Source organism: Oncorhynchus keta, chromosome 30 (assembly GCF_023373465.1).
Source record: "Oncorhynchus keta strain PuntledgeMale-10-30-2019 chromosome 30, Oket_V2, whole genome shotgun sequence".
NCBI classification, from domain to species: Eukaryota; Metazoa; Chordata; class Actinopteri; order Salmoniformes; family Salmonidae; genus Oncorhynchus; species Oncorhynchus keta.
In genome coordinates this window covers 26,670,492-26,696,145 of record NC_068450.1, presented here as the reverse complement: position 1 = coordinate 26,696,145, position 25,654 = coordinate 26,670,492, and the positions used below count along the sequence as shown (strand labels likewise).

Sequence of the window (25,654 nt, the reverse complement as noted above, 5' to 3'; positions counted from 1 at the left end):
TGTTCTTTTCTTCTGTCATGCCTTCTTCCCCAGTTACTCAAACCCAATGTCTCAGTCTGTGGGTGTTCTTTTCTTCTGTCATGCCTTCTTCCCCAGTTACTCAAACCCAATGTCTCAGTCTGTGGGTGTTCTTTTCTTCTGTCATGCCTTCTTCCCCAGTTACTCAAACCCAATGTCTCAGTCTGTGGGTGTTCTTTTCTTCTGTCATGCCTTCTTCCCCAGTTACTCAAACCCAATGTCTCAGTCTGTGGGTGTTCTTTTCTTCTGTCATGCCTTCTTCCCCAGTTACTCAAACCCAATGTCTCAGTCTGTGGGTGTTCTTTTCTTCTGTCATGCCTTCTTCCCCAGTTACTCAAACCCAATGTCTCAGTCTGTGGGTGTTCTTTTCTTCTGTCATGCCTTCTTCCCCAGTTACTCAAACCCAATGTCTCAGTCTGTGGGTGTTCTTTTCTTCTGTCATGCCTTGCCCAGTTACTCAAACCCAATGTCTCAGTCTGTGGGTGTTCTTTTCTTCTGTCATGCCTTCCCCAGTTACTCAAACCCAATGTCTCAGTCTGTGGGTGTTCTTTTCTTCTGTCATGCCTTCCCCAGTTACTCAAACCCAATGTCTCAGTCTGTGGGTGTTCTTTTCTTCTGTCATGCCTTCCCCAGTTACTCAAACCCAATGTCTCAGTCTGTGGGTGTTCTTTTCTTCTGTCATGCCTTCCCCAGTTACTCAAACCCAATGTCTCAGTCTGTGGGTGTTCTTTTCTTCTGTCATGCCTTCTTCCCCAGTTACTCAAACCCAATGTCTCAGTCTGTGGGTGTTCTTTTCTTCTGTCATGCCTTCTTCCCCAGTTACTCAAACCCAATGTCTCAGTCTGTGGGTGTTCTTTTCTTCTGTCATGCCTTCTTCCCCAGTTACTCAAACCCAATGTCTCAGTCTGTGGGTGTTCTTTTCTTCTGTCATGCCTTCCCCAGTTACTCAAACCCAATGTCTCAGTCTGTGGGTGTTCTTTTCTTCTGTCATGCCTTCTTCCCCAGTTACTCAAACCCAATGTCTCAGTCTGTGGGTGTTCTTTTCTTCTGTCATGCCTTCTTCCCCAGTTACTCAAACCCAATGTCTCAGTCTGTGGGTGTTCTTTTCTTCTGTCATGCCTTCTTCCCCAGTTACTCAAACCCAATGTCTCAGTCTGTGGGTGTTCTTTTCTTCTGTCATGCCTTCTTCCCCAGTTACTCAAACCCAATGTCTCAGTCTGTGGGTGTTCTTTTCTTCTGTCATGCCTTCTTCCCCAGTTACTCAAACCCAATGTCTCAGTCTGTGGGTGTTCTTTTCTTCTGTCATGCCTTCCCCAGTTACTCAAACCCAATGTCTCAGTCTGTGGGTGTTCTTTTCTTCTGTCATGCCTTCTTCCCCAGTTACTCAAACCCAATGTCTCAGTCTGTGGGTGTTCTTTTCTTCTGTCATGCCTTCCCCAGTTACTCAAACCCAATGTCTCAGTCTGTGGGTGTTCTTTTCTTCTGTCATGCCTTCCCCAGTTACTCAAACCCAATGTCTCAGTCTGTGGGTGTTCTTTTCTTCTGTCATGCCTTCTTCCCCAGTTACTCAAACCCAATGTCTCAGTCTGTGGGTGTTCTTTTCTTCTGTCATGCCTTCTTCCCCAGTTACTCAAACCCAATGTCTCAGTCTGTGGGTGTTCTTTTCTTCTGTCATGCCTTCCCCAGTTACTCAAACCCAATGTCTCAGTCTGTGGGTGTTCTTTTCTTCTGTCATGCCTTCTTCCCCAGTTACTCAAACCCAATGTCTCAGTCTGTGGGTGTTCTTTTCTTCCGTCATGCCTTCTTCCCCAGTTACTCAAACCCAATGTCTCAGTCTGTGGGTGTTCTTTTCTTCTGTCATGCCTTCCCCAGTTACTCAAACCCAATGTCTCAGTCTGTGGGTGTTCTTTTCTTCTGTCATGCCTTCTTCCCCAGTTACTCAAACCCAATGTCTCAGTCTGTGGGTGTTCTTTTCTTCTGTCATGCCTTCTTCCCCAGTTACTCAAACCCAATGTCTCAGTCTGTGGGTGTTCTTTTCTTCTGTCATGCCTTCTTCCCCAGTTACTCAAACCCAATGTCTCAGTCTGTGGGTGTTCTTTTCTTCTGTCATGCCTTCTTCCCCAGTTACTCAAACCCAATGTCTCAGTCTGTGGGTGTTCTTTTCTTCTGTCATGCCTTCTTCCCCAGTTACTCAAACCCAATGTCTCAGTCTGTGGGTGTTCTTTTCTTCTGTCATGCCTTCTTCCCCAGTTACTCAAACCCAATGTCTCAGTCTGTGGGTGTTCTTTTCTTCTGTCATGCCTTCTTCCCCAGTTACTCAAACCCAATGTCTCAGTCTGTGGGTGTTCTTTTCTTCTGTCATGCCTTCTTCCCCAGTTACTCAAACCCAATGTCTCAGTCTGTGGGTGTTCTTTTCTTCTGTCATGCCTTCTTCCCCAGTTACTCAAACCCAATGTCTCAGTCTGTGGGTGTTCTTTTCTTCTGTCATGCCTTCTTCCCCAGTTACTCAAACCCAATGTCTCAGTCTGTGGGTGTTCTTTTCTTCTGTCATGCCTTGCCCAGTTACTCAAACCCAATGTCTCAGTCTGTGGGTGTTCTTTTCTTCTGTCATGCCTTCCCCAGTTACTCAAACCCAATGTCTCAGTCTGTGGGTGTTCTTTTCTTCTGTCATGCCTTCCCCAGTTACTCAAACCCAATGTCTCAGTCTGTGGGTGTTCTTTTCTTCTGTCATGCCTTCCCCAGTTACTCAAACCCAATGTCTCAGTCTGTGGGTGTTCTTTTCTTCTGTCATGCCTTCCCCAGTTACTCAAACCCAATGTCTCAGTCTGTGGGTGTTCTTTTCTTCTGTCATGCCTTCTTCCCCAGTTACTCAAACCCAATGTCTCAGTCTGTGGGTGTTCTTTTCTTCTGTCATGCCTTCTTCCCCAGTTACTCAAACCCAATGTCTCAGTCTGTGGGTGTTCTTTTCTTCTGTCATGCCTTCTTCCCCAGTTACTCAAACCCAATGTCTCAGTCTGTGGGTGTTCTTTTCTTCTGTCATGCCTTCCCCAGTTACTCAAACCCAATGTCTCAGTCTGTGGGTGTTCTTTTCTTCTGTCATGCCTTCTTCCCCAGTTACTCAAACCCAATGTCTCAGTCTGTGGGTGTTCTTTTCTTCTGTCATGCCTTCTTCCCCAGTTACTCAAACCCAATGTCTCAGTCTGTGGGTGTTCTTTTCTTCTGTCATGCCTTCCCCAGTTACTCAAACCCAATGTCTCAGTCTGTGGGTGTTCTTTTCTTCTGTCATGCCTTCTTCCCCAGTTACTCAAACCCAATGTCTCAGTCTGTGGGTGTTCTTTTCTTCTGTCATGCCTTCTTCCCCAGTTACTCAAACCCAATGTCTCAGTCTGTGGGTGTTCTTTTCTTCTGTCATGCCTTCCCCAGTTACTCAAACCCAATGTCTCAGTCTGTGGCTGTTCTTTTCTTCTGTCATGCCTTCTTCCCCAGTTACTCAAACCCAATGTCTCAGTCTGTGGGTGTTCTTTTCTTCTGTCATGCCTTCTTCCCCAGTTACTCAAACCCAATGTCTCAGTCTGTGGGTGTTCTTTTCTTCTGTCATGCCTTCCCCAGTTACTCAAACCCAATGTCTCAGTCTGTGGGTGTTCTTTTCTTCTGTCATGCCTTCCCCAGTTACTCAAACCCAATGTGATGCTTCAGTCCTTCACCAGAATAATGGAACACTCTCAGAGGGTTCTACTTAAGTTAAACATTTTGAAATGTTTTACATTAAAAACATGTACACACATATGTATTCCTCACCACACATGACAGGGAGAGAGGGGGATATAAGAGGGAAGAAGGAGACAAAAGGTAAGATATGATGTTTATGGGTTTGAACTTTAAAGGGATGCCTATCATTACTCCTCTGCAGAACACTAGAGCCGCAGAATTCTCCAGAATGTGCATATGTTCTTAAAGCTTCGCCTCTCTGAAATGCGAGTTGTGCCTTCAAACTGCCTCTAACGTTTCATCCTTGTCTTTATCTCATGCTCCCCAGGGATCTCAGTGAGAACCAGATCCAGGCAGTTCCTCGTAAGGCTTTCCGTGGGATCACAACTATCAAAAACCTGTAAGTAGCCCTACTCCTTCCTCTATCCTCCTCCATATATGAGAAGCCCATTAACAAGCACCTGGCGTGGCTTCTCCGTGAAAGACAAAGGAGGAAAGAGTTATGTGTCTGACATGTCCATCAATCCGAGGTAGATGGGTTCAGGTCTGTTGAAACAAGTGTCCAATAATATCATTTAATTCATTCATTTATTAATTCATTCATCTATTCATGAGATGCTAATATACAACAAAACAAAAATCCAGGTAATCATCAAGCCATAAAAGATTGCTTCCAATTTAATTAACATAGTTACTACAATTCACTGTAAAAGGGGAAGATGCTGCAGCTGATTTGCATGGACTCTGATGATAAGATATAAAACCACAAGCCAATCGTAGGTTTTCCACCACGTTGCCGGGTGACTGTGTTGGGCAGAACTTTATTTTTATTGAATTTTTTTATTTCACCTTTATTTAACCATGTAGGCTAGTTGAGAACAAGTTCTCATTTGCAACTGCGACCTGGCCAAGATAAAGCGTAGCAATTCGACACATACAACAACATTTACATTACATTTAAGTCATTTAGCAGACGCTCTTATCCAGAGCGACTTACAAATTGGTGCATACACCTTATGACATCCAGTGGAACAGCCACTTACAATAGTGCATCTAAATCTTTTTAGGGGGGTGAGAAGGGCTGGCAGTACCCTATCCTACCCTATCCTAGGTATTCCTTGAAGAGGTGGGGTTTCAGGTGTCTCCGGAAGGTGGTGATTGACTCCGCTGTCCTGGCGTCGTGAGGGAGTTTGTTCCACCATTGGGGGGCCAGAGCAGCGAACAGTTTTGACTGGGCTGAGCGGGAACTGTACTTCCTCAGTGGTAGGGAGGCGAGCAGGCCAGAGGTGGATGAACACAGTGCCCTTGTTTGGGTGTAGGGCCTGATCAGAGCCTGGAGGTACTGAGGTGCCGTTCCCCTCACAGCTCCGTAGGCAAGCACCATGGTCTTGTAGCGGATGCGAGCTTCAACTGGAAGCCAGTGGAGAGAGCGGAGGAGCGGGGTGACGTGAGAGAACTTGGGAAGGTTGAACACCAGACGGGCTGCGGCGTTCTGGATGAGTTGTAGGGGTTTAATGGCACAGGCAGGGAGCCCAGCCAACAGCGAGTTGCAGTAATCAAGACGGGAGATGACAAGTGCCTGGATTAGGACCTGCGCCGCTTCCTGTGTGAGGCAGGGTCGTACTCTGCGGATGTTGTAGAGCATGAACCTACAGGAACGGGACACCGCCTTGATGTTAGTTGAGAACGACAGGGTGTTGTCCAGGATCACGCCAAGGTTCTTAGCGCTCTGGGAGGAGGACACAATGGAGTTGTCAACCGTGATGGCGAGATCATGGAATGGGCAGTCCTTCCCCGGGAGGAAGAGGAGCTCCGTCTTGCTGAGGTTCAGCTTGAGGTGGTGATCCGTCATCCACACTGATATGTCTGCCAGACATGCAGAGATGCGATTCGCCACCTGGTCATCAGAAGGGGGAAAGGAGAAGATTAATTGTGTGTCGTCAGCATAGCAATGATAGGAGAGACCATGTGAGGTTATGACAGAGCCAAGTGACTTGGTGTATAGCGAGAATAAGAGAGGGCCTAGAACAGAGCCCTTGGGGACACCAGTGGTGAGAGCGCGTGGTGAGGAGACAGATTCTCGCCACGCCACCTGGTAGGAGCGACCTGTCAGGTAGGACGCAATCCAAGCGTGGGCCGCGCCGGAGATGCCCAACTCGGAGAGGGTGGAGAGGAGGATCTGATGGTTCACAGTATCGAAGGCAGCCGATAGGTCTAGAAGGATGAGAGCAGAGGAGAGAGAGTTAGCTTTAGCAGTGAGGAGCGCCTCCGTGATACAGAGAAGAGCAGTCTCAGTTGAATGACTAGTCTTGAAACCTGACTGATTTGGATCAAGAAGGTCATTCTGAGAGAGATAGCGGTAGAGCTGGCCAAGGACGGCACACTCAAGAGAGAGAGAGAAAAGAGAGAAGGGATACTGGTCTGTAGTTGTTGACATCGGAGGGATCGAGTGTAGGTTTTTTCAGAAGGGGTGCAACTCTCGCTCTCTTGAAGACGGGAGGGACGTAGCCAGCGGTCAGGGATGAGTTGATGAGCGAGGTGAGGTAAGGGAGAAGGTCTCCGGAAATGGTCTGGAGAAGAGAGGAGGGGATAGGGTCAAGCGGGCAGGTTGTTGGGCGGCCGGCCGTCACAAGACGCGAGATTTCATCTGGAGAGAGAGGGGAGAAAGAGGTCAGAGCATAGGGTAGGGCAGTGTGAGCAGAACCAGCGGTGTCGTTTGACTTAGCAAACGAGGATCGGATGTCGTCGACCTTCTTTTCAAAATGGTTGACGAAGTCATCTGCAGAGAGGGAGGAGGGGGGAGGGAGGATTCAGGAGGGAGGAGAAGGTGGCAAAGAGCTTCCTAGGGTTAGAGGCAGATGCTTGGAATTTAGAATGGTAGAAAGTGGCTTTAGCAGCAGAGACAGAGGAGGAAAATGTAGAGAGGAGGGAGTGAAAGGATGCCAGGTCCGCAGGGAGGCGAGTTTTCCTCCATTTCCGCTCGGCTGCCCGGAGCCCTGTTCTGTGAGCTCGCAATGAGTCGTCGAGCCACGGAGCGGGAGGGGAGGACCGAGCCGGCCTGGAGGATAGGGGACATAGAGAGTCAAAGGATGCAGAAAGGGAGGAGAGGAGGGTTGAGGAGGCAGAATCAGGAGATAGGTTGGAGAAAGTTTGAGCAGAGGGAAGAGATGATAGGATGGAAGAGGAGAGAGTAGCGGGGGAGAGAGAGCGAAGGTTGGGACGGCGCGATACCATCCGAGTAGGGGCAGTGTGGGAAGTGTTGGATGAGAGCGAGAGGGAAAAGGATACAAGGTAGTGGTCGGAGACTTGGAGGGGAGTTGCAATGAGGTTAGTGGAAGAACAGCATCTAGTAAAGATGAGGTCAAGCGTATTGCCTGCCTTGTGAGTAGGGGGAAGGTGAGAGGGTGAGGTCAAAAGAGGAGAGGAGTGGAAAGAAGGAGGCAGAGAGGAATGAGTCAAAGGTAGACGTGGGGAGGTTAAAGTCGCCCAGAACTGTGAGAGGTTAGCCGTCCTCAGGAAAGGAGCTTATCAAGGCATCAAGCTCATTGATGAACTCTCCGAGGGAACCTGGAGGGCGATAAATGATAAGGATGTTAAGCTTGAAAGGGCTGGTAACTGTGACAGCATGGAATTCAAAGGAGGCGATAGACAGATGGGTAAGGGGAGAAAGAGAGAAAGACCACTTGGGAGAGATGAGGATCCCGGTGCCACCACCCCGCTGACCAGAAGCTCTCGGGGTGTGCGAGAACACGTGGGCGGACGAGGAGAGAGCAGTAGGAGTAGCAGTGTTATCTGTGGTGATCCATGTTTCCGTCAGTGCCAAGAAGTCAAGGGACTGGAGGGAGGCATAGGCTGAGATGAACTCTGCCTTGTTGGCCGCAGATCGGCAGTTCCAGAGGCTACTGGAGACCTGGAACTCCACGTGGGTCGTACGCGCTGGGACCACCAGATTAGGGTGGCCGCGGCCACGCGGTGTGGAGCGTTTGTATGGTCTGTGCAGAGAGGAGAGAACAGGGATAGACAGACACATAGTTGACAGGCTACAGAAAAGGCTACGCTAATGCAAGGAGATTGGAATGACAAGTGGACTACACGTCTCGAATGTTCAGAAAGTTAAGCTTACGTAGCAAGAATCTTATTGACTAAAATGATTAAAATGATACAGTACTGCTGAAGTAGGCTAGCTGGCAGTAGCTGCGTTGTTGACACTACGCTAATCAAGTCGTTCCGTTGAGTGTAATAGTTTCTACAGTGCTGCTATTCGGGGCTAGCTGGCTAGCTAGCAGTGTTGTTTACGTTACGTTGCGTTAAAAGAACGACAATAGCTGGCTAGCTAACCTAGGAAATCGCTCTAGACTACACAATTATCTTTGAAACAAAGACGGCTATGTAGCTAGCTATGTAGCTAGCTACGATCAAACAAATCAAACCGTTGTACTGTAATGAAATGAAAATGTGATACTACCTGACCGGGTTGTTGAATTCGAAACAGTAGACGTGTGTGTGGTGACGTTGGCTAGCTGTTAGCTGTTAGCTGTTGGCTAGCTAGCAGAGTCTCCTACGTTAAGGACGACAAATAGCTGGCTAGCGAACCTCAGTGAATTAAGATAATCGCTCCAAGACTACACACACTAAACTACACAATTATCTTGGAAACAAAGACAGCTATGTAGCTAGCTAACACTAAACTAATCAAGTCGTTCAGTTGAGTGAATAGCACTACAGTGATGCTAATCTGTGTGCGTTAGCTAGCGTTTGCTAGCTCCTGGGCGAATAGCAGTGAAGGCTACGTTAGGGCGACGAAATACGATAATTATGCAATTATCTCTGATACAAGGACGGCTATGTAGCTAGCTAAGAAGAATTGCTAAGATTAGACAAATCAACCGTTGTACTATAATGAAATGTAATGAAAAAGTTATACAACCTGCAGAGCGAAGTGCGAATGCGACCGCTCGCTCCAACCCGGAAGTTGTACAACACAGAGTTACACATGGAATGTGTAAAGAGGGAGAAGGAAGCAACTCCAAGCCAATGGCCCCCATTCATTGCGCAGAACAGTAAACATTGCATAAACCAAAACTCTGTCCCAAATCAGCCAATTAGAGGAGGGCTTATCGATGATTCACTGCAATTATTGTGTTGTTGAGATTAGGCTTAATGGGCCGACTTCTGTGTTTCGAGTGAAGTATCACGGCTCAGAGCCATATGGGATGCACCCATAGAATGACCACTCCCTCTCAGTGTTGCTGAACTAAGGTGCCTTTTTAAACCTTTTGCTATAAATTACAGGGTTGGGTTAGCCAAGTGGAAGTCACGCAGCGGCAGGCTGTTTGAAAGACAGCCAGGGACCCACACAAGTCCCGCCAGCTAAACACTCACAGAGAGATTTAAAAAAAGCTTTTGGCTCAATTTGGCATGAGGGTCTGCTATACAAACTGATGGAAAGTGGTGTTGGGGTAAAAACATACAACGTTATGAAATCCATGTACACAAACAACAAGTGTGCAGTTTAAATTGTAAAAAAAACACACACATTTTTTTCCACAGGGCCGTGGGGTGAGACTGAGATGCAGCTTGAGCCCCACCCTCTTCAACAAATATATCAACAAATTGGCGAGGGCACTAGATCAGTCTGCAGCACCCGGAATCACCCTACTAGAATCTGAAGTCAAATGTCTACTGTTTGTTGATGATCTGGTGCTTCTGTCCCCAACCAAGGAGGGCCTACAGCAGCACCTAGATCGGTCCCCAAGGGCCTACAGTAGCACCTCCATCTGCTGCACAGATTCTGTCAGACCTGGGCCCTGACAGTAAATCACAGTAAGACTAAAATAATGGTGTTCCAAAAAAGGTCCAGTTGCCACGACCACAAATACAAATTCCATCTAGACACCGTTGCCCTAACAATCTATACATACCTCGGCCTAAACATCAGCACCACAGGTAACTTCCACAAAGCTGTGAACGATCTGAGAGACAAGGGAAGAAGGGCATTCTATGCCATCAAAAGGAACATAAGATTCGACATACCAATTAGGATCTTGCTAAAAAAATAATTGAATCAGTTATAGAATCCATTGCCCTTCATGGTTGTGAGGTCTGGGGTCAGCTCACCAACCAAGAATTCACAAAATGGGACAAACACCAAATTGAGACTCTGCATGCATCACCGAATAATGCATTCAAAGCAGAATTAGGCCGATACCCGCTAATGATCCAAATCCAGTAAAGAGCCGTTAAATTCTATAGCCACCTAAAAGCAAGTGATTCCCAAACCTTCCATAACAAAGACATCACCTACAGAGAGATGAACCTGGAGAAGAGTCCTCTAAGCAAGCTGGTCCTGGGGCTCTGTTCACAAACACAAACAGACTCCAGAACAGCAACACAATTAGACCCAACCAAATCATGAATTAAACTAAAAGATAATTAGTCGACACATTGGAAAGAATTTAACAAAAAAACAGAGCAATCTAGAATGCTATTTGGTCCTAAACAGAGAGTACACTGTAGTAGAATACACTTATCTCCACAAAGAGAGCGAGAGAAAGGGAGAGAGAGGAGAGAGGGAGAGAGAGAGAGCGAGGGAGAGAGAGGAGAGAGGGACGGTCAATCACAACGTCGTCACTTGTTATAGCATTTAGCACAGTTAGCCATGGCTAATTCTTCAGCTGTTCACAGACCATATAGGATTGAGGGAGAGAGGGAGGGAGACTGTGAGTGGTAGCTTGCAACTCTTTTGTAACCCCCCCCCAACACACACACACACACCTCCTCCTCAGTACGCCTCCACCCCAGCCCCAGCAAGGTGACTCCTGATTTAATTGCTGAAATAGTCCAACCCTCCATTTTCCTTCCAAAGAAAAACCCTTACAGATTCCAATCGGCCCATGTATTGATTTTCTCATATGCTCTCTTGTCTCTCCCCTAATGCCCTCCTTTTCTACTGCTCTACAGTAGGGACACACCGCTCTCCCCACACACTCGTAATCTCATCCCTGATATCCTGCAGAAAGCTTTATTGGCTACTGAAAACTGGAGTGGCGTTCATTTCCCCCAGCTTTCAGATTGCCTGGCTTTTCCTTTTTTTTTATTTTTTTTTTTATATTCGCAAGAAACAGGGAGATATTATTCTAATGGCTCTCTAAACAAATGAGACACATGTCACACGTCTGTATATGTCAGAGCAGATAACATGATCTGCATCTGGGCTTTCTGGGCTGAATGCCGCCCTTGGCTGTGTTCTGTTAAGTGTCAGCTCCACACACACACACACACACACACACACACACACACACACACACACACACACACACACACACACACACACACACACACACACACACACACACACACACACAGAGACTACTGTATCTGTCTATCCTTAACACAATATGTCAATCCACAATGTTGTCCATTAATTGTAACAAAATGGCTGCCCACTGTATGTCTCTCCAGGCTTACAAACGTATTTGCCAGAGAGCATGGACATGACATGTTGTTGCAAAAGTGGCAGAATACAGATCTCTGTCAGCCAGCAAAGCAACCTCCACTGGGCTGGGCTGACAGTGAGTTATTGGCCATGTATGAGGCTAGCGCACTGATGTCCCTCTGGTCTAAACACTGAAGCCTCACAACTGCTATATCAACTAAACGCAGGGGGTGATTGAGAGTCCAGCTCTGCAGCTGCAATATCCCCCAGCATCCACTCTCTCCCCCAGCCTCCCCTCTCTTCTCTCCCCCAGCCTCCACCAGCCTCCCCTCTCTCCCCCAGCCTCCCCTCTCTCCATCAGCCTCCCCCAGCCTCTCGCCCCCAGAGAGAGAGATCAAGAGAGAGAGAAAGAGAGACATCATCACTCTTTAGGCTTTGTGTCCACGTCTGTCTACAGAAGGACACTGACTAAATAGCCACAGACTGTCCTGTCCTCTGCTGTGCTAATCAGGACAGGACACAGTAGCTAGCTATAGATTGGCTGCGTGATTTATCTCCATCCCTTCCACTGTCCTTTCCTCCTCCTGAAACCCTTTAGTCTATCCATCACCCAGCCCAGTGACAGCAGAGCAGCTCTCCCTGCCATTGCACCCTATTCCCTACATAGTCCACTACTCTTTCTAAAACAAAAGCAGTGACTATAAAAGCAACATGGAACCATCTGTGACTTAACCCCTGTCTCGAAAACACTCCAACCCCATTCACTTCCTGTTGTCTTAGCTGATGAACGTCGATCAGCTGGGTCCCCAAATGAATTAGGAGGCGTGCGGCTGTTGGTTAAGAATCCTGCTCCATCCTTCCCGATGACAGATTAATAGGGCTGGGCTAGTGGGTCTATTCTGTTAAGGCCCTAGTCTCCGAGTCCTTTCTCTGTCCCTCTTTCTTTCTTTCTCTCTCTCTCCCGCTCTACTCTCTCTCTCTCTCTCTCTCTCTCTCCCTTTACTCTCTCTCTCTACCCTCTCTCTCTTTTTCTCTCTCTCCCTCTACTCTCTTCCTCTACCCTCTCTCTCTACTCTCTCCCTCTACTCTCTTCCTCTATACCTCTCTCTCTACTCTCCCTCTATCTCTCTGTCTCCCTCCCTTCAGTAAACCCAGTACATTGCAAGAGGATAATGAAATCCAGTTCATTTCAGTAGTAATAATACTAGTACATATAATCATGTATACAGGTACAATACTACTGCTGTTGTATTGTGGAATCTTCGGTCGATAAATGTAAATTAAAAATAAAATCTATTTTAAAAAGAAAAAGAATGAATGGGTAATAAATAAACAACAAAATGTACATAGATGATGGTTACACTATGTATTACTGTTAGTTATTTACAATGTAAATACTTCAAGGAATTAATTGTCATGGGATGTCCCTATGGGAACCATATAAAGTTGAAGTCGGAAGTTTACATACACGTAAGTCATTAAAACTCGTTTTTCAACCACTCCACACATTTCTTGTTAACAAACTATAGTTTTGACTAGTCGGTTAGGACATCTACTTTGTGCATGACACAAGTAATTTTTCCAACAATTGTTTACAGACAGATTATTTCACTTATAACTCACTGTATCACAATTCCAGTGGGTCAGACGTTTTCTGTGCCTTTAAACAGCTTGGAAAATTCCAGAAAATTATGTAATGGCTTTAGAAGCTTCTGATAGGCTAATTGACATCATTTGAGACAATTGGAAGTGTACCTGTGGATGTATTTCAAGGCCTCTTCAAACTCAGTGCCTCTATAGATTTGATTTGGATTTGATTTTCTTTGCTTGACATCATGGGAAAATCAAAAGAAATCAGGCAAGACCTCAGAAAAAAGATTGTAGACCTCCACAAGTCTGGTTTATCCTTGGGAGTAATTTCCAAATGCCTGAAGGTACCACGTTCATCTGTAAAAACAATAGTACGCAAGTGTGAATACCATGGGACCACGCCGTTGTCATACCGCTCAGGCATACTGCACATGGGGACAAAGATCATACTTTTTGGAGAAATGTCCTCTGGTCTGATGAAACAAAATTAGAACTGTTTGGCCAAAATGACCACCGTTAACTTTGGAGGAAAAAGGGGGATGCTTGCAAGCCGAAGAACACCATCCCAACCGTGAAGCATGGGGGTGGCAGCATCATGTTTTGGGGGTGCTTTGCTGCAGGAGGGTCTGGTGCACTACACAAAATAGATGGCATCATGAGGAGAGAAAATGATGTGGATATATTGAAGCAACATCTCAAGACATCAGTCAGGAAGTTAAAGCTTGGTCGCAAATGGGTCTTCCAACTGGAGAATGACCCCAAGCATACTTCCAAAGTTGTGGCAAAATGGCTTAAGGACAACAAAGTCAAGGTATTGGGGTGGCCATCACAAAGCCCTGACCTCAATCCTATAGAAAGTTTATGGGCAGAGCTGAAAAGCATGTGCAAGCAAGGAGGCCTACAAACCTGGGTTACACCAGCTCTGTCAGGGGGAATGGGCTGAAATTCAACCAACTTATTGTGGGAAGCTTGTGGAAGGCTACCCAAAACGTTTGACCCAAGCTTAACAATTTAAAGGCAATGCTCCCAAATACTAATTGAGTGTATGTAAACTTCTGACCCACTGGGAATGTGATGAAAGAAATAACAGCTGAAATAAATCATTCACATTCTTAAAATAAAGTGGTGATCCTAACTGACCTAAGACATACTTTTTAATTGGATTAAATGTCAGGAATTGTGAAAAACTCAGTTTAAATGTATTTGGCTAAGGTGTATATCAACTTCCGACTTCAACTGTACATATCTGGCAGTCATATTTGCAGTTCCTCCCTCACCCAGAATAACTCCCAGCTTTCTGTAATTTGTAAATGCAAAGAAGTTGGGAATTGATTGGGATATTTTCTTGAAAAAATATTATCTTATTTGGGAGTATTTCTCACCGTAGAGGAAAAAGTACATCTCTATCTCTACTTCCCCTGTCGTACAGTGACCACATAGACACACCTCTTGGGGTAGCCATGTCTTTTTGTGTCTCCCTTTTTCTATAGCCAGTTGGTGGTTTCTGAGCCTGTATTTGGTCAGGATCTGTCTCTGTTTTGTATATCTGACAGTGTAGAGATATTCTGCCAATTTGTATTCTCTTTTAAAGTCCAAATAGCAATTTTGTTTTTTCTGTGTTCTTGATTCGTTTTCCCAATTTGTCAAATAGGAGGTTTTCATTTCTGTAACAATTTGAATGATTTCCCTGTGTGTTTGGATAATAGTTTTTTTGTGTGTTTTTAACAGATGACATAGGGGACTCTTTTCAGGGTTCAGCTCTTGGGTTTCCATTGTTTTTAATTGTAAAGATGTTTTGGGGCTTCATTTCATATGGTGCCAAAATGTAAGTGTCCTTTTCTTTATATTTACAATTAAAGGTAATTTTCGGAGTTACTCTCTGCATGTGTTCTTTGATACTTTCTTTTGATATTTAGGATAATTATGCATAATTCTGTATGTAGATTTTATATGGTGTTTCCTCATTTGTAGGAGTGTCTCCTGCTCTGTCAGGGCCACATGCCTTTCCTGGTTTAAGGCTTTGTATTTTCTTTGAAAGTTCATCCTGTGTAATTTGGTAGCCATTTGGCTTCTGGTTGCTTTTAATTGGTTTTCTTGCATATTTCTTTGATTTAAGCTAAGGTCTTCTGATGCTATTATTCCATAGAGCCTTTCAAAATGATCTTTCCAAATGTTGCCATTTTGAATAGCTAGGTCAGTCCTCTGTTCTCCGTTTAGACCGTCCATTTCTCCAACAACTGATATCCATCAATGGAGTCTTCAGTCTCTTTCAGAGTGTTCTCAAAATGCTTCTGTTTCTTCCATCTTAGGTTTTGTTTTCTATTCTTTCATTGTGTCACAATATTGTTGCCGAATGTCTCTATCTTGTGATTGGTGATGTTTTCTATTTGATAAAGATCTAAACATTTTTTCTTCCGAGATTATATTCAGCATCAAACCATTTTTCTTTTTGAGGTTTCCAATTAGAACTGTTTTTTTTTTCTTCTGCATAAATTTGCGTTTGTGGCTGCTGTATGATAGATCTCATTTAATTTATTCACAGCCAAATTTATGTCAGGGAGGTTTGGGCTGAATGTACGTGAAAATAAATCATTGATACAGGTTGTATTTCTGAGCAGTGCAATGCTGTGTTGAAGTGTATTGCACTGTCAGGGACCCATCAATACGTTTTATTTACATGAATCAGTGTGGTCTTTGGGTGGAGGTCATTTAAAAAATACATTAATCTGACAGTGGTCAGATAATGGTGTCTGTGGTCTGACAGTGAATGCACTAATGGAGGAGGGGTCTAAGATCTTATAGTCAACAACACTGGTCCAAAGAGCTGAGCAGCAGGTGAATCTTCCCAAAGAATCCCCTTTAATTCTGTCATTAAGAAAATACAGGCCTAAGGCTGGACAGAGATGCACTAACTCGTCTCTATTTTTGTTCACTACATGGTCAGGGCTATTTCTATTACTGAAACTCAAATCAAATCAAAGTTTATTTATCACATGCGCCAAATACAACAGGTATACAACCTTACAGTGAAATGCTTACCTACAGGCTCTAACCAACAGTGCAAAAAAGGTATTCGGTGAACAATAGGTAAGTAAAGAAATTAAAACAACAGTGACCGGTGCCTAACCGGTGACCGGTGCCTAATATAGCGAGGCTATATACAGGCACCGGTTAGTCAGGCTGATTGAGGTAGTATGTACATGTAGATATGGTTAAAGTGATTATGCATATATGATGAACAGAGAGTAGCAGTAGCGTAAAAGAGGGATTGGTGGGTGGTGGGTGGTGGGACACTGCAGATAGCCCGCTTAGCCAGTGTGCAGGGACACTGTTTGATCGGGCCAATTGAGGTAGTATTTACATGAATGTATAGTTAAAGTGACTATGCATATATTATGAACAGAGAATAGCAAAAAAAGGGGTTGGGGGGGCACACAATGCAAATAGTCAGGGTAGCCATTTGATTACCTGTTCAGAAGTCTTATGGCTTGGGGGTAAAAACTGTTGAAATGCCTTTTTGGTCTAGACTTGGCACTCCAGTACCGCTTGCCATGCGGTAGTAGAGAGAACAGTCTATGACTGGGGTGGCTGGGGTCTTTGACAATGTTTAGGGCCTTCCTCTGACACCGCCTGGTATAGAAATCCTGGATGGCAGGCAGCTTTGCCCCAGTGATGTACTGGGCCGTATGTACTACCCTCTGAAGTGCCTTGCGGTCGGAGGCCGAGCAATTGCCGTACCAGGCAGTGATGCAACCGGTCAGCATGCTCTCAATGTTGCAGCTGTAGAACCTTTTGAGGATCTGAGGACCCATGCCAAATCTTTTTAGTTTCCTGGGGAGGAATAGGCTTTGTCGTGCCCTCTTCACAACTGTCTTGGTGTGTTTGGAACATTCTAGTTTGTTGGTGATTTGGACACCAAGGAACTTGAATCTCTCAACCTGCTCCACTACAGCCCCGTCGATGAGAAGGGGAGCGTGCTCGGTACTCGTTTTCCTGTAGTCCACAATCATCTCCTTAATCTTGATTATGTTGAGGGATAGGTTGTTATTCTGGCACCACCCGGCCAGGTCTCTGACCTCCTCCCTATAGGCTGTCTCGTCATTTTCTGTGATCAGGGGACTGAGCACGCACCCCTCAATGGCTTCTGGTTGGGGTATGTAAGTACAGTCCCTGTGGGGACGACGTCCTCAATGCACTTATTGATAAAGCCAGTGACTGATATGGTGTACTCCTCAATGCCATCGGAAGAATCCCGGAACATGTTCCAGTCTGTGATAGCAAAACAGTCCTGTAGTTTAGCATCTGCTTCATCTGACCACTTTCTTATAGACCGAGTCACTGGTGCTTTCTGCTTTAATTGTTTTTGTAAGCAGTAATCAGGAGGATAGAATTGTGGTCGGATTTAACAAATTGAGGGCGAGGGAGAGCTTTGTACATGTCTCTGTGTGTGGAGTAAAGGTGAACTAGAATTGTTTTCCCTCTGGTTGCACATTTAACATGTTGATAGAAATGAGGTAGAACTGATTAAAGTTTCCCTGCATTAAAGTCTCCGGCCGCTAGGAGTGCCACCTCTGGGTGAGCGGTTTCCTGTTTGCTAATTTCCTTATACAGCTGACTGAATGCAGTCTTGTGCCAGCATCCGCCTGTGGTGGTTAATAAACAGCCACGAAAAGTATAGCTGAAAACTTTAGTGTGGTCTGCATTTTATCACAAGATACTCTACTTCATGTGAGCAAAATCTAGATTCTTCCTTAGATATCGTGCACCAGCTGTTGTTTACAAATATGCACAGACTGCCCCCCCCTTGTCTTACCGGAGTGTGCTGTTCTATCTTGCCGGTTCAGCATGTATCCCGCTAGCTGAATATCCATGTCATCATTCAGCCACGATTCCGTGAAACATAAGATATTAAAGTTTTTGATGTTTCGTTGGTAATATATTCGTGATCGTACCTCATCTAGTTTATTGTCCAATGATTGCACGTTGGCGAGTAATATTGACTGGTTTCTCTTTGGAAATTATCATGAAACTCAAATCAAATCAAATTGTATTTGTCACATGTGCCGAATACAACAGGTGTAGGTAGACCTTACAGTGAAATACTTACTTACAAGCCCTTAACCAACAATGCAGTTTTAAGAAAAATGTGTCTTTAGTAAAAAATAAGAAATAAAAGTAACAAACAATGAAAGAGCAGCAGTAAAATAACAACAGTGAGGCTGTATACAAGAGGTACAGAGTCAACGTGCAGGGCACTGATTAGTCGAGGTAATTGAGGTAATATGTACAGGTAGGTAGACTAAAAGTGACTGTGCATTGATAATGAACAGAGAATTGCAGCAGCGTAAAAGAGGGAGGGGTGGAGGTGTAATGCAAATAGTCTGGGTAGCCATTTGATTAGCGGATCAAGAGTATTATGGCTTGGGGTTAGAAGCTGTTGAAAAGCTTTTGGACCTAGACTTGGCTCGGTACCGCTTGCCGTGAGGTAGCAAAGAGAACAGTCTATGACTAGGGTGGCTGGAGTCTTTCACCATTTTTAGGGCCTTCCTCTGATACCGCCTGGCCCCGGTGATGTGAACAGGGAGTACAGGGGACTGAGCATGCACCTCTGAGGTGCCCCCGTGTTGAGGATCAACGTGGCAATGTGTTGTTATCTACCCTTACCACCTGGGGGTGGCCCGTCGGGAAGTACAAGATCCAGTTGCAGAGGGAGGTGTTTAGCCCTAGAGTCCTTAGCCTGTGATGAGCTTTGAGGGCACTATGGTGTTGAACGCTGAGCTGTAGTCAATGAATAGCAATCTCACATAGGTGTTCCTTGTGTCCAAGTGGGAACGGGCAGTGAGGAGTGCAATAGAGATGCATCATCTGTGGATCTGTTGGGGCGGTATGCAAATTGGAGTGGGTCTAGGGTTTCTTGGATAATGGTGTTTGTTGTGGGCTATGACCAGCTTTTCAAAGCACTTCATTGCTACAGACATGCGTGCTACGGGTCAGTAGTCTTTTTGGCATGTTACCTTGGTGTTCTTGGGCACAGGGACTATGCTGATCAGCTTGAAACATGTTGGTATGACAGACTCACGCAGGGAGAGGTTGAAAATGTCAGTGAAGACACTTGCCAGTTGGTCAGTGCATGCTCGGTGAACATGTCCTGGTGATCCGTCTGGCCCTGTGGCCTTGTGAATGTTGACCTGTTTAAAGGTCTTACTCACATCGGCTACGGAGAGCGTGCTCACACAGTCGTCCGGAACAGCTGATGCTCTCATGCATGTTTCAGTGTTACTTGCCTCGAAGCGGGTGTAACAGTATAACTTTAGACCGTCCATACCCGGGCTAAAGTATAACTTTAGACCGTCCATTACTTGCCTCGAAGCGGGTGTAACAGTATAACTTTAGACCGCCCATACCCGGGCTCGAACCAGGGACCCTCTGCACACATCAACGACTGACACCCACGAAGCATCGTTACCCATCACTCCACAAAAGCAGAGCAAGGGGAACTACTACTTCAAGGTCTCAGAGCAAGTGACGTCACCGATTGAAACGCTATTTAGCACGCACCGCTAACTAAGCTCGCGTTTCACATCCGTTACACTCACCCCCCTTTTTGACCTCCTCCTTTTCCGCAGCAACCAGTGATCCGGGTCACGGCACCAATGTAACAGTATAACTTTAGACCGTCCCCTCGCCCATACCCCGGCCTCGAACCAGGGACCCTCTGCACACATCAACGACTGCCACCCACGAAGCATCGTTACCCATCGCTCCACAAAAGCCGCGGCCCTTGCAGTGCAAGGGGAACTACTACTTCAAGGTCTCAGAGCAAGTGACGTCACCGATTGAAACGCTATTTAGCGCGCACCGCTAACTAAGCTTGCCATTTCACATCCGTTACACGAGCATAGAAGTAATTTAGCTCGTCTGGTGGGCAGATCGCGGCTGTGCTTCCCGTTGAATCGTAGCCGGTATAGTACGATTCAATCTAATTCCTGTATTGTCGCTTTGCCTGTTTGATGGTTCGTTGGAGGGCATAACAGGATTTCTTCTAAGCTTACGGGTTAGAGTCCTGCTCCTTGAAAGCGGCAGCTCTACCCTTTAGCTCAGTGCGGATGTTGCCTGTAATCCATGGCTCTGGTTGGGGTATGTACGTACAGTCATTGTGGGGACAACACCACACCAGCGACTGATGTGGTGTACTCCTCAATGCCATCAGAAGAATCACGGAACATATTACAGTCTGTGCTAGCAAAACAGTCCAGTAGTTTAGCATCTGCTTCATCTGAGCACCTTTTAGTTGACTGAGTCACTGGTGCTTCCTGTTTTAGTTTTTGCACATTTAACATGCTGGTAGAAATGATGTAAAATGGATGTAAGTTTCCCTGCATTACTTTAATAAATGTTTTATTTAACCTTTATTTGACAAGGCAAGTCAGTTAAGAACAAATTCTTATTTACAATGATGGCCTCCACCGGCCAAACGACATTGGGCCAAATGTGTGTCACCCTATGGGAAAAAGTCCCCAGCCACTAGGAGCGCCTCCTCTGGATGAGCATTTTCCTGTTTGCTTATGGCCGTATAAAGCTCATTGATTGTGGTCCAGCATCGGTTTGTGGAGGTAAATAGACAGCTACGAAGAATATAGATGAAAACGCTCTTGGTAAATTGTGTGGTCTACAGCTTATCATGAGATACTCTACTTCAGTCGAGCAAAACCTTGAGACTTCCTTAGATGTCGTGCACCAGCTGTTGTTTAGAAATATACATAAACCGTCACTCCTTGTCTTACCAGGGGCTACTGTTCTCTCCTCCCGATACAGTGTATAACCCACCAGCTTTATGTTATTCATGTCGTCGTTCAGCCACGACTCTGTGAAACATAAGATATTACAGTTTTTAATGTCCCGTTGGTAGGATATACGTGCTTGTAGTTTGTCTATTTTATTTTTCAACGATTGAACATTTGCCAATAGGACCGATGGTAAAGGCAAATTACCCACTCTCCACCGGATCCTTAAAAGGCACCTTGACCTTCTTCCTCAATGTGTCCTTCTCTTTCTCCTGCGAATGACGAGGATGAGGGCCTTGTCTGGTGTCTGGAGTAAATCCCTCTCGTCCAACTCATTAAAGAGAACAATGATTTCTAAAAGCTATTTTTGGTCATAAGAGATGGTGTCAGAAACATTATGTACAAAAATAAGTTCCAAATAACAAACACAATAGCACAATTGATTAGGAGACCATAAAACAGCAGCCATTCTTCCGGCGCCATCATAGTAAGATCATAGTAAGATGAATCTGAGGGAGAAGCATACACCGTACCTACAGTATATATAGAACATTGTCACTCAGGATTGTGTCGAGTTTTATCACCACGGCTCCATATTTCTAGAAGTATTATTATGTCTTAACCTTTGATGTTGATAAGAAAATCTAGTTTCTGGTCTTCATACCTGAGGTATAGGAGTACAAGCCCTGGATATTCTAAAAACTAACAGTTAATGATCTCCTTTCAGTGTATTCGGAAAGATTTCATACCCCTTTACTGTTTCCACATTTTGTTATGTAACAGCCTTATTCTAAAATGGATTATTTTCCGGAATGACTGATCTTCATGTCTTAAAGTAATGATGGACTATCATTTCTCTTTGCTTATTTGAGCTGTTCTTGCCATAATATGGACTTGGTCTTTTACCAAATAGGGCTATCTTCTGTATACCACCCCTACGTTGTCACAGCACTACTGATGGGCTCAAATGCATTAAGAAGGAAACAAATTCCACAAATTAACTTTTAACAAGGCACACGTGTTAATAGAAATGTATTCCAGGTGACTACCTCACGAATCTGGTTGAGAGAATGCCAAGAGTGTGCAAAGCTGTAATCAAGGCAAAGGGTGGCTACTTTGAAGAATGTGTTTAACCATTTTTTGGTTAATGCATGATTCCATATGTGTTATTCCATGGTTTTGATGTCTCCACTACTATATTACAAGGTAGAAAATAGTCAAAATAAAGAAAGACCTTGAAATGAGTAGATACAGAATACAGAACATTAATAGACAATAACTGCTCAAGGTTTAAACTACTGTAATTTAAAAACTGTCACACACATAGCCTACTGTACATATCAATAAATACAAACAAAATATTGTGGTCAAACAGGGTAGAGGCGTTGTGCCGTGAGGTGTTGCTTTATCTGGGTTTTTTTAAACCAGGTTTGCTATTCTATTGAGCAATAGAAGGAGTTCCATGCAATAATTGTTCTATATAATACTGTACGCTTTCTTCAATTTGTTTTGGATTTGGGTTTGAATTTGTTCTGGATTTAAAAATGCCCTGCTGGCATGTTTGGTAGGGTGTGTGTGTGTCAGAACTGTGCGTATGTTCACTATGCAAACCATTTGGAATTTCACACATGAATGTTTCTTATAAAACCATGACAGTTTACAATCCAAGGCAACACCAACTAATTTAGTCTTGATCAACAGACACACCATTCATTATCAGATTCAGCTGAGGTCAAGAGCTTAAGGAATGATTTTTAACAAATACAATGCTCTTGCATTTAGAAATGTTCAGAACCAATTTATTACTGGCCACCGATTCCAAAATTGACTGCAACTCCTTGTAAAGAGTTTCAGTGACTTCATTAACTGTCATACAGTTGATGTCAGAAGTTTACATACACCTTAGCCAAATACATGTCAACTCAGTTTTTCACAATCCCTGACATTTAATCCAATTAAAAATTCCCTGTCTTAGGTCAGTCAGGATCACCACTTTATTTTAAGAATGTGAAATGTCAGAATAATAGTAGAGAGAATGATTTATTTCACCTTTTATTTCTTTCATCACATTCCCAGTGGGTCAGAAGTTTACATGCACTCAATTAGTATTTGGTAGCATTACCTTTAAATTGTTTAACTTGGGTCAAGCGTTTCGGGTAGCCTTCCACAAGCTTCCCACAATAAGTTGGGTGAATTTTGGCCCATTCCTAACCTGTTTAAAAGTCTTACTCACATCAGCAATGGAGAGCATGATCACACTGTTGTCCGGAACAGCTGGTGCTCTCACGCAATGTTCAGTGTTGCTTGCCTCGAAGCGAGCAATGCATTTAGCTCGTCTGGTACCCTCGAGTCACATGGCAGCTCTGGACTTTGGTTTCCCTTTGTAATCCTTGATAACTTGCAAACCCTGCCTCATCCAATGAACGTCAGAGCTGGTGTAGTAGGATTCGATCTTTGTCCTGTATTGATGCATTGCCTGTTTGATGATTCGTCAGAGGGTGTAGCAAGATTTCTTTTTAATGTCCACATTAATATCCTGCTCGTTGAAAGCGGCAGTTCTTGCCTTCAGCTCAATGTAGATGTTGCCTGTCATCCATGGCTTCTGGTTGGGATGTATCCTTATGGTCACTGTGGGGACAACGTTGTCGATGCACTTATTAATGAAGCCAGTGACTGATATGGTAGACTCTTCAATGCCATCGGATGAATCCTGGTACATATTCCAGTCTGTGCTAGCGAAACAGTCTTGCAGCTTAGCATCCGCTTCATCGGACCACTTCCATATTGAGCGCATCACTGGTGCTTCCTGTTTGAGTTTTTGCTTGTAAGTAAAAAATTTGGTAAAACAAATTTCAGTTTCCCTGCATTAAAATCACCGCCCACTAGGAGCACCTCCTATGGATGAGTATTTTCTTGTTTGGTTATGGCCCTGTACAGCTCGTTGAGTGTCGTCTTAGTGCCAGCATCGGTTTGTGGTGGTAATTAGACTTGGTAAATAGACTGCTCCGAAAAATACAGATGAAAACTCCCTTGGTAAATAGTATGGTCTACAGCTTATCATGAGGTATTGTAACTCAGGCAAGCAGAACCATGTGACTTCCTTAATATTTGAAATTGCGCACCAGCTGTTGTTAACAACGTGGGACACACCACCCCCTCTGTGTGACATTAATTCTGGTACGAACTCGGACCCAGGCGCAGAGCAACACAGCAGGTAAGGGTAAATCCAGAATATTTACTTAAGGTCTTCATAGCAAAACATCAAAGCAAGGGCACACGAGAACACTGAACAAGACATGTGTCCTGAGCAAATGGCCCAGTCCACAGAGGAACCTAAATAGTCATCTAGCTGGTGATCCCAATAAGCCCAATCAGGGTCACCTGGATACTAGAAGTAACCCATGGGTGCTGTCGAGTGGCAATCTCAGGTAGTACACTCAAGGGAGAAAACATGACCTGTGACAGGACCCCCCTCCACCCTCAAGGAATGGCTAGCGACATTCCACCAGGGGTAGCTGAACGTCGACAGGAGTCCCGAATGAGTCCGTGGTACGAAATGTCCCGGGCTGTGGTGCAAAATGTCCCGGGCTGGGACCCAGGAATGTTTCTCAGTCCCGTAACCGTCCCAGTCCATCAGATACTGAGTCCCTCGCCGGAACTGACGACTGGAGAGGATGCGTCGCCCCGTGTAGGCTTTTCTGCCTTCATGAACAAGTGATGAGCGAGGAGTCTTTGAAGAACCTGGCATGCGCACCAGATTGTACGCGTTCTGTGAATCCAATTTAGAGAAAACCGTAGATCCGTGGAGTCTCCCAAAGCTGATGACATAAGAGGAAGGGGATAACGGTTATTAATGGTAATGTTATTTAAACCCTGGTAATAAATACAGGGACGTAATCCCCCATCCTTCTTCCCCCATCTTCTTCCCAAAAAACCCTGGTGAAGTGGACGGCCGAATAAAATCAGCCGCCAGTGCCTATTTAATATTACTGTTCATGGCTGCAGTCTTTCGACCTGAGAGAGAACACAGCCCTCCTCTAGGAGGAGTGTACCAGACAGGAGGTTGATGGCACAATCATAGGGCCTGTGAGGAGGTAGTTTGCTGGCCCTTTGTTTGCTGAAGACCTCACCCAAATCCCAGTAATCTCGAGGTACGCGGGAAAGATCAGGCTTGTCATTCCCAGCCAGAGGAACTGGAGGATCGGAAGTCTCCAGACGAGCAGGACTGGAAATTTGGAGAGAGTTGCTGGCAGATGAACTGGCATGAAGTATTCCATCCCAGAACTCTTCCCGAAGGCCAGTCAATTTGAGGATTATGGGTGGAAAGCCACGGATGTCCAAGAATCAGGGGAAGCTCAGGAGAGTCCACCAGATGTAACTAGATAAGCTCCACGTGGTCATCCAGAACTCGTAGTTGAATAGGCACGGTGAGTTGCTTCACCATCCCAGACCCTAGGGGTTGACCATCCAGCGCAGTGACCGACATCGGAGTGTCCAGCTTAGTGAGTGGCAGCCTCTGTTGGCGAGCTAATGTGCAATCCAGAAAACAGCCGGCGGCCCCAGAGTCTATGAAAGCAGGAATGTCCAACTATCCATTGTCACATCACAGGTTGGCCGGAAGCAAGGTGCGTACCGTATTGGCCGCAGGAGACTGTATCTGACTCTCCAGAGCAGACAATCTGGTGTTTCCCAATTGCATCGGCTCCTCTGAAGGATATAAAGAAGAACCATAGCCAAATTGAGAACCCCGACAGGGTACAGGACAAGCAGGCCCAGCATACGGCAGTGAAACAAATGAAGAATCGATTCCCTCAGCGGGGCCCGTAACACTGGAACCAACTCGGGGCCCCTCTGTCCTCTCATGACGATATTTCCAAAGCCGGTTGTCAATCCGGATGGCCAGAATTATAAGCTCCTCCAGAGTGTCAGGGTTGTCCCGGGAAGCTGAGTGAAGTTCCTCTATATTCCATCCGCTCTCAGAGGTGAGCGTCCTAAAGTCAATGGTGTAATCAGCTATGCCCCGGCTGCCCTGCCGAAGCACAATGAGTCTTTCAGCAGCGTTCCTTCCACTGATGGGGTGATCAAAAACCTTCCTCATCTCCTAGGTGAAGCTTTGCAA

General features: G+C 45.2%; 1 protein-coding gene across 1 annotated transcript in view; it reads left to right on the top strand.

The window, feature by feature from the left end:
* The window catches only part of LOC118375671 (slit homolog 3 protein-like), a 501,749-nt gene that overhangs the window by 251,954 nt on the left and 224,141 nt on the right, over window positions 1-25,654 (top strand). The window contains exon 6 of the mRNA XM_052488085.1: window positions 4,055-4,126. Coding sequence (XP_052344045.1) covers window positions 4,055-4,126 — 72 coding nt within the window. The remainder of the gene's footprint in view (window positions 1-4,054; window positions 4,127-25,654) is intronic.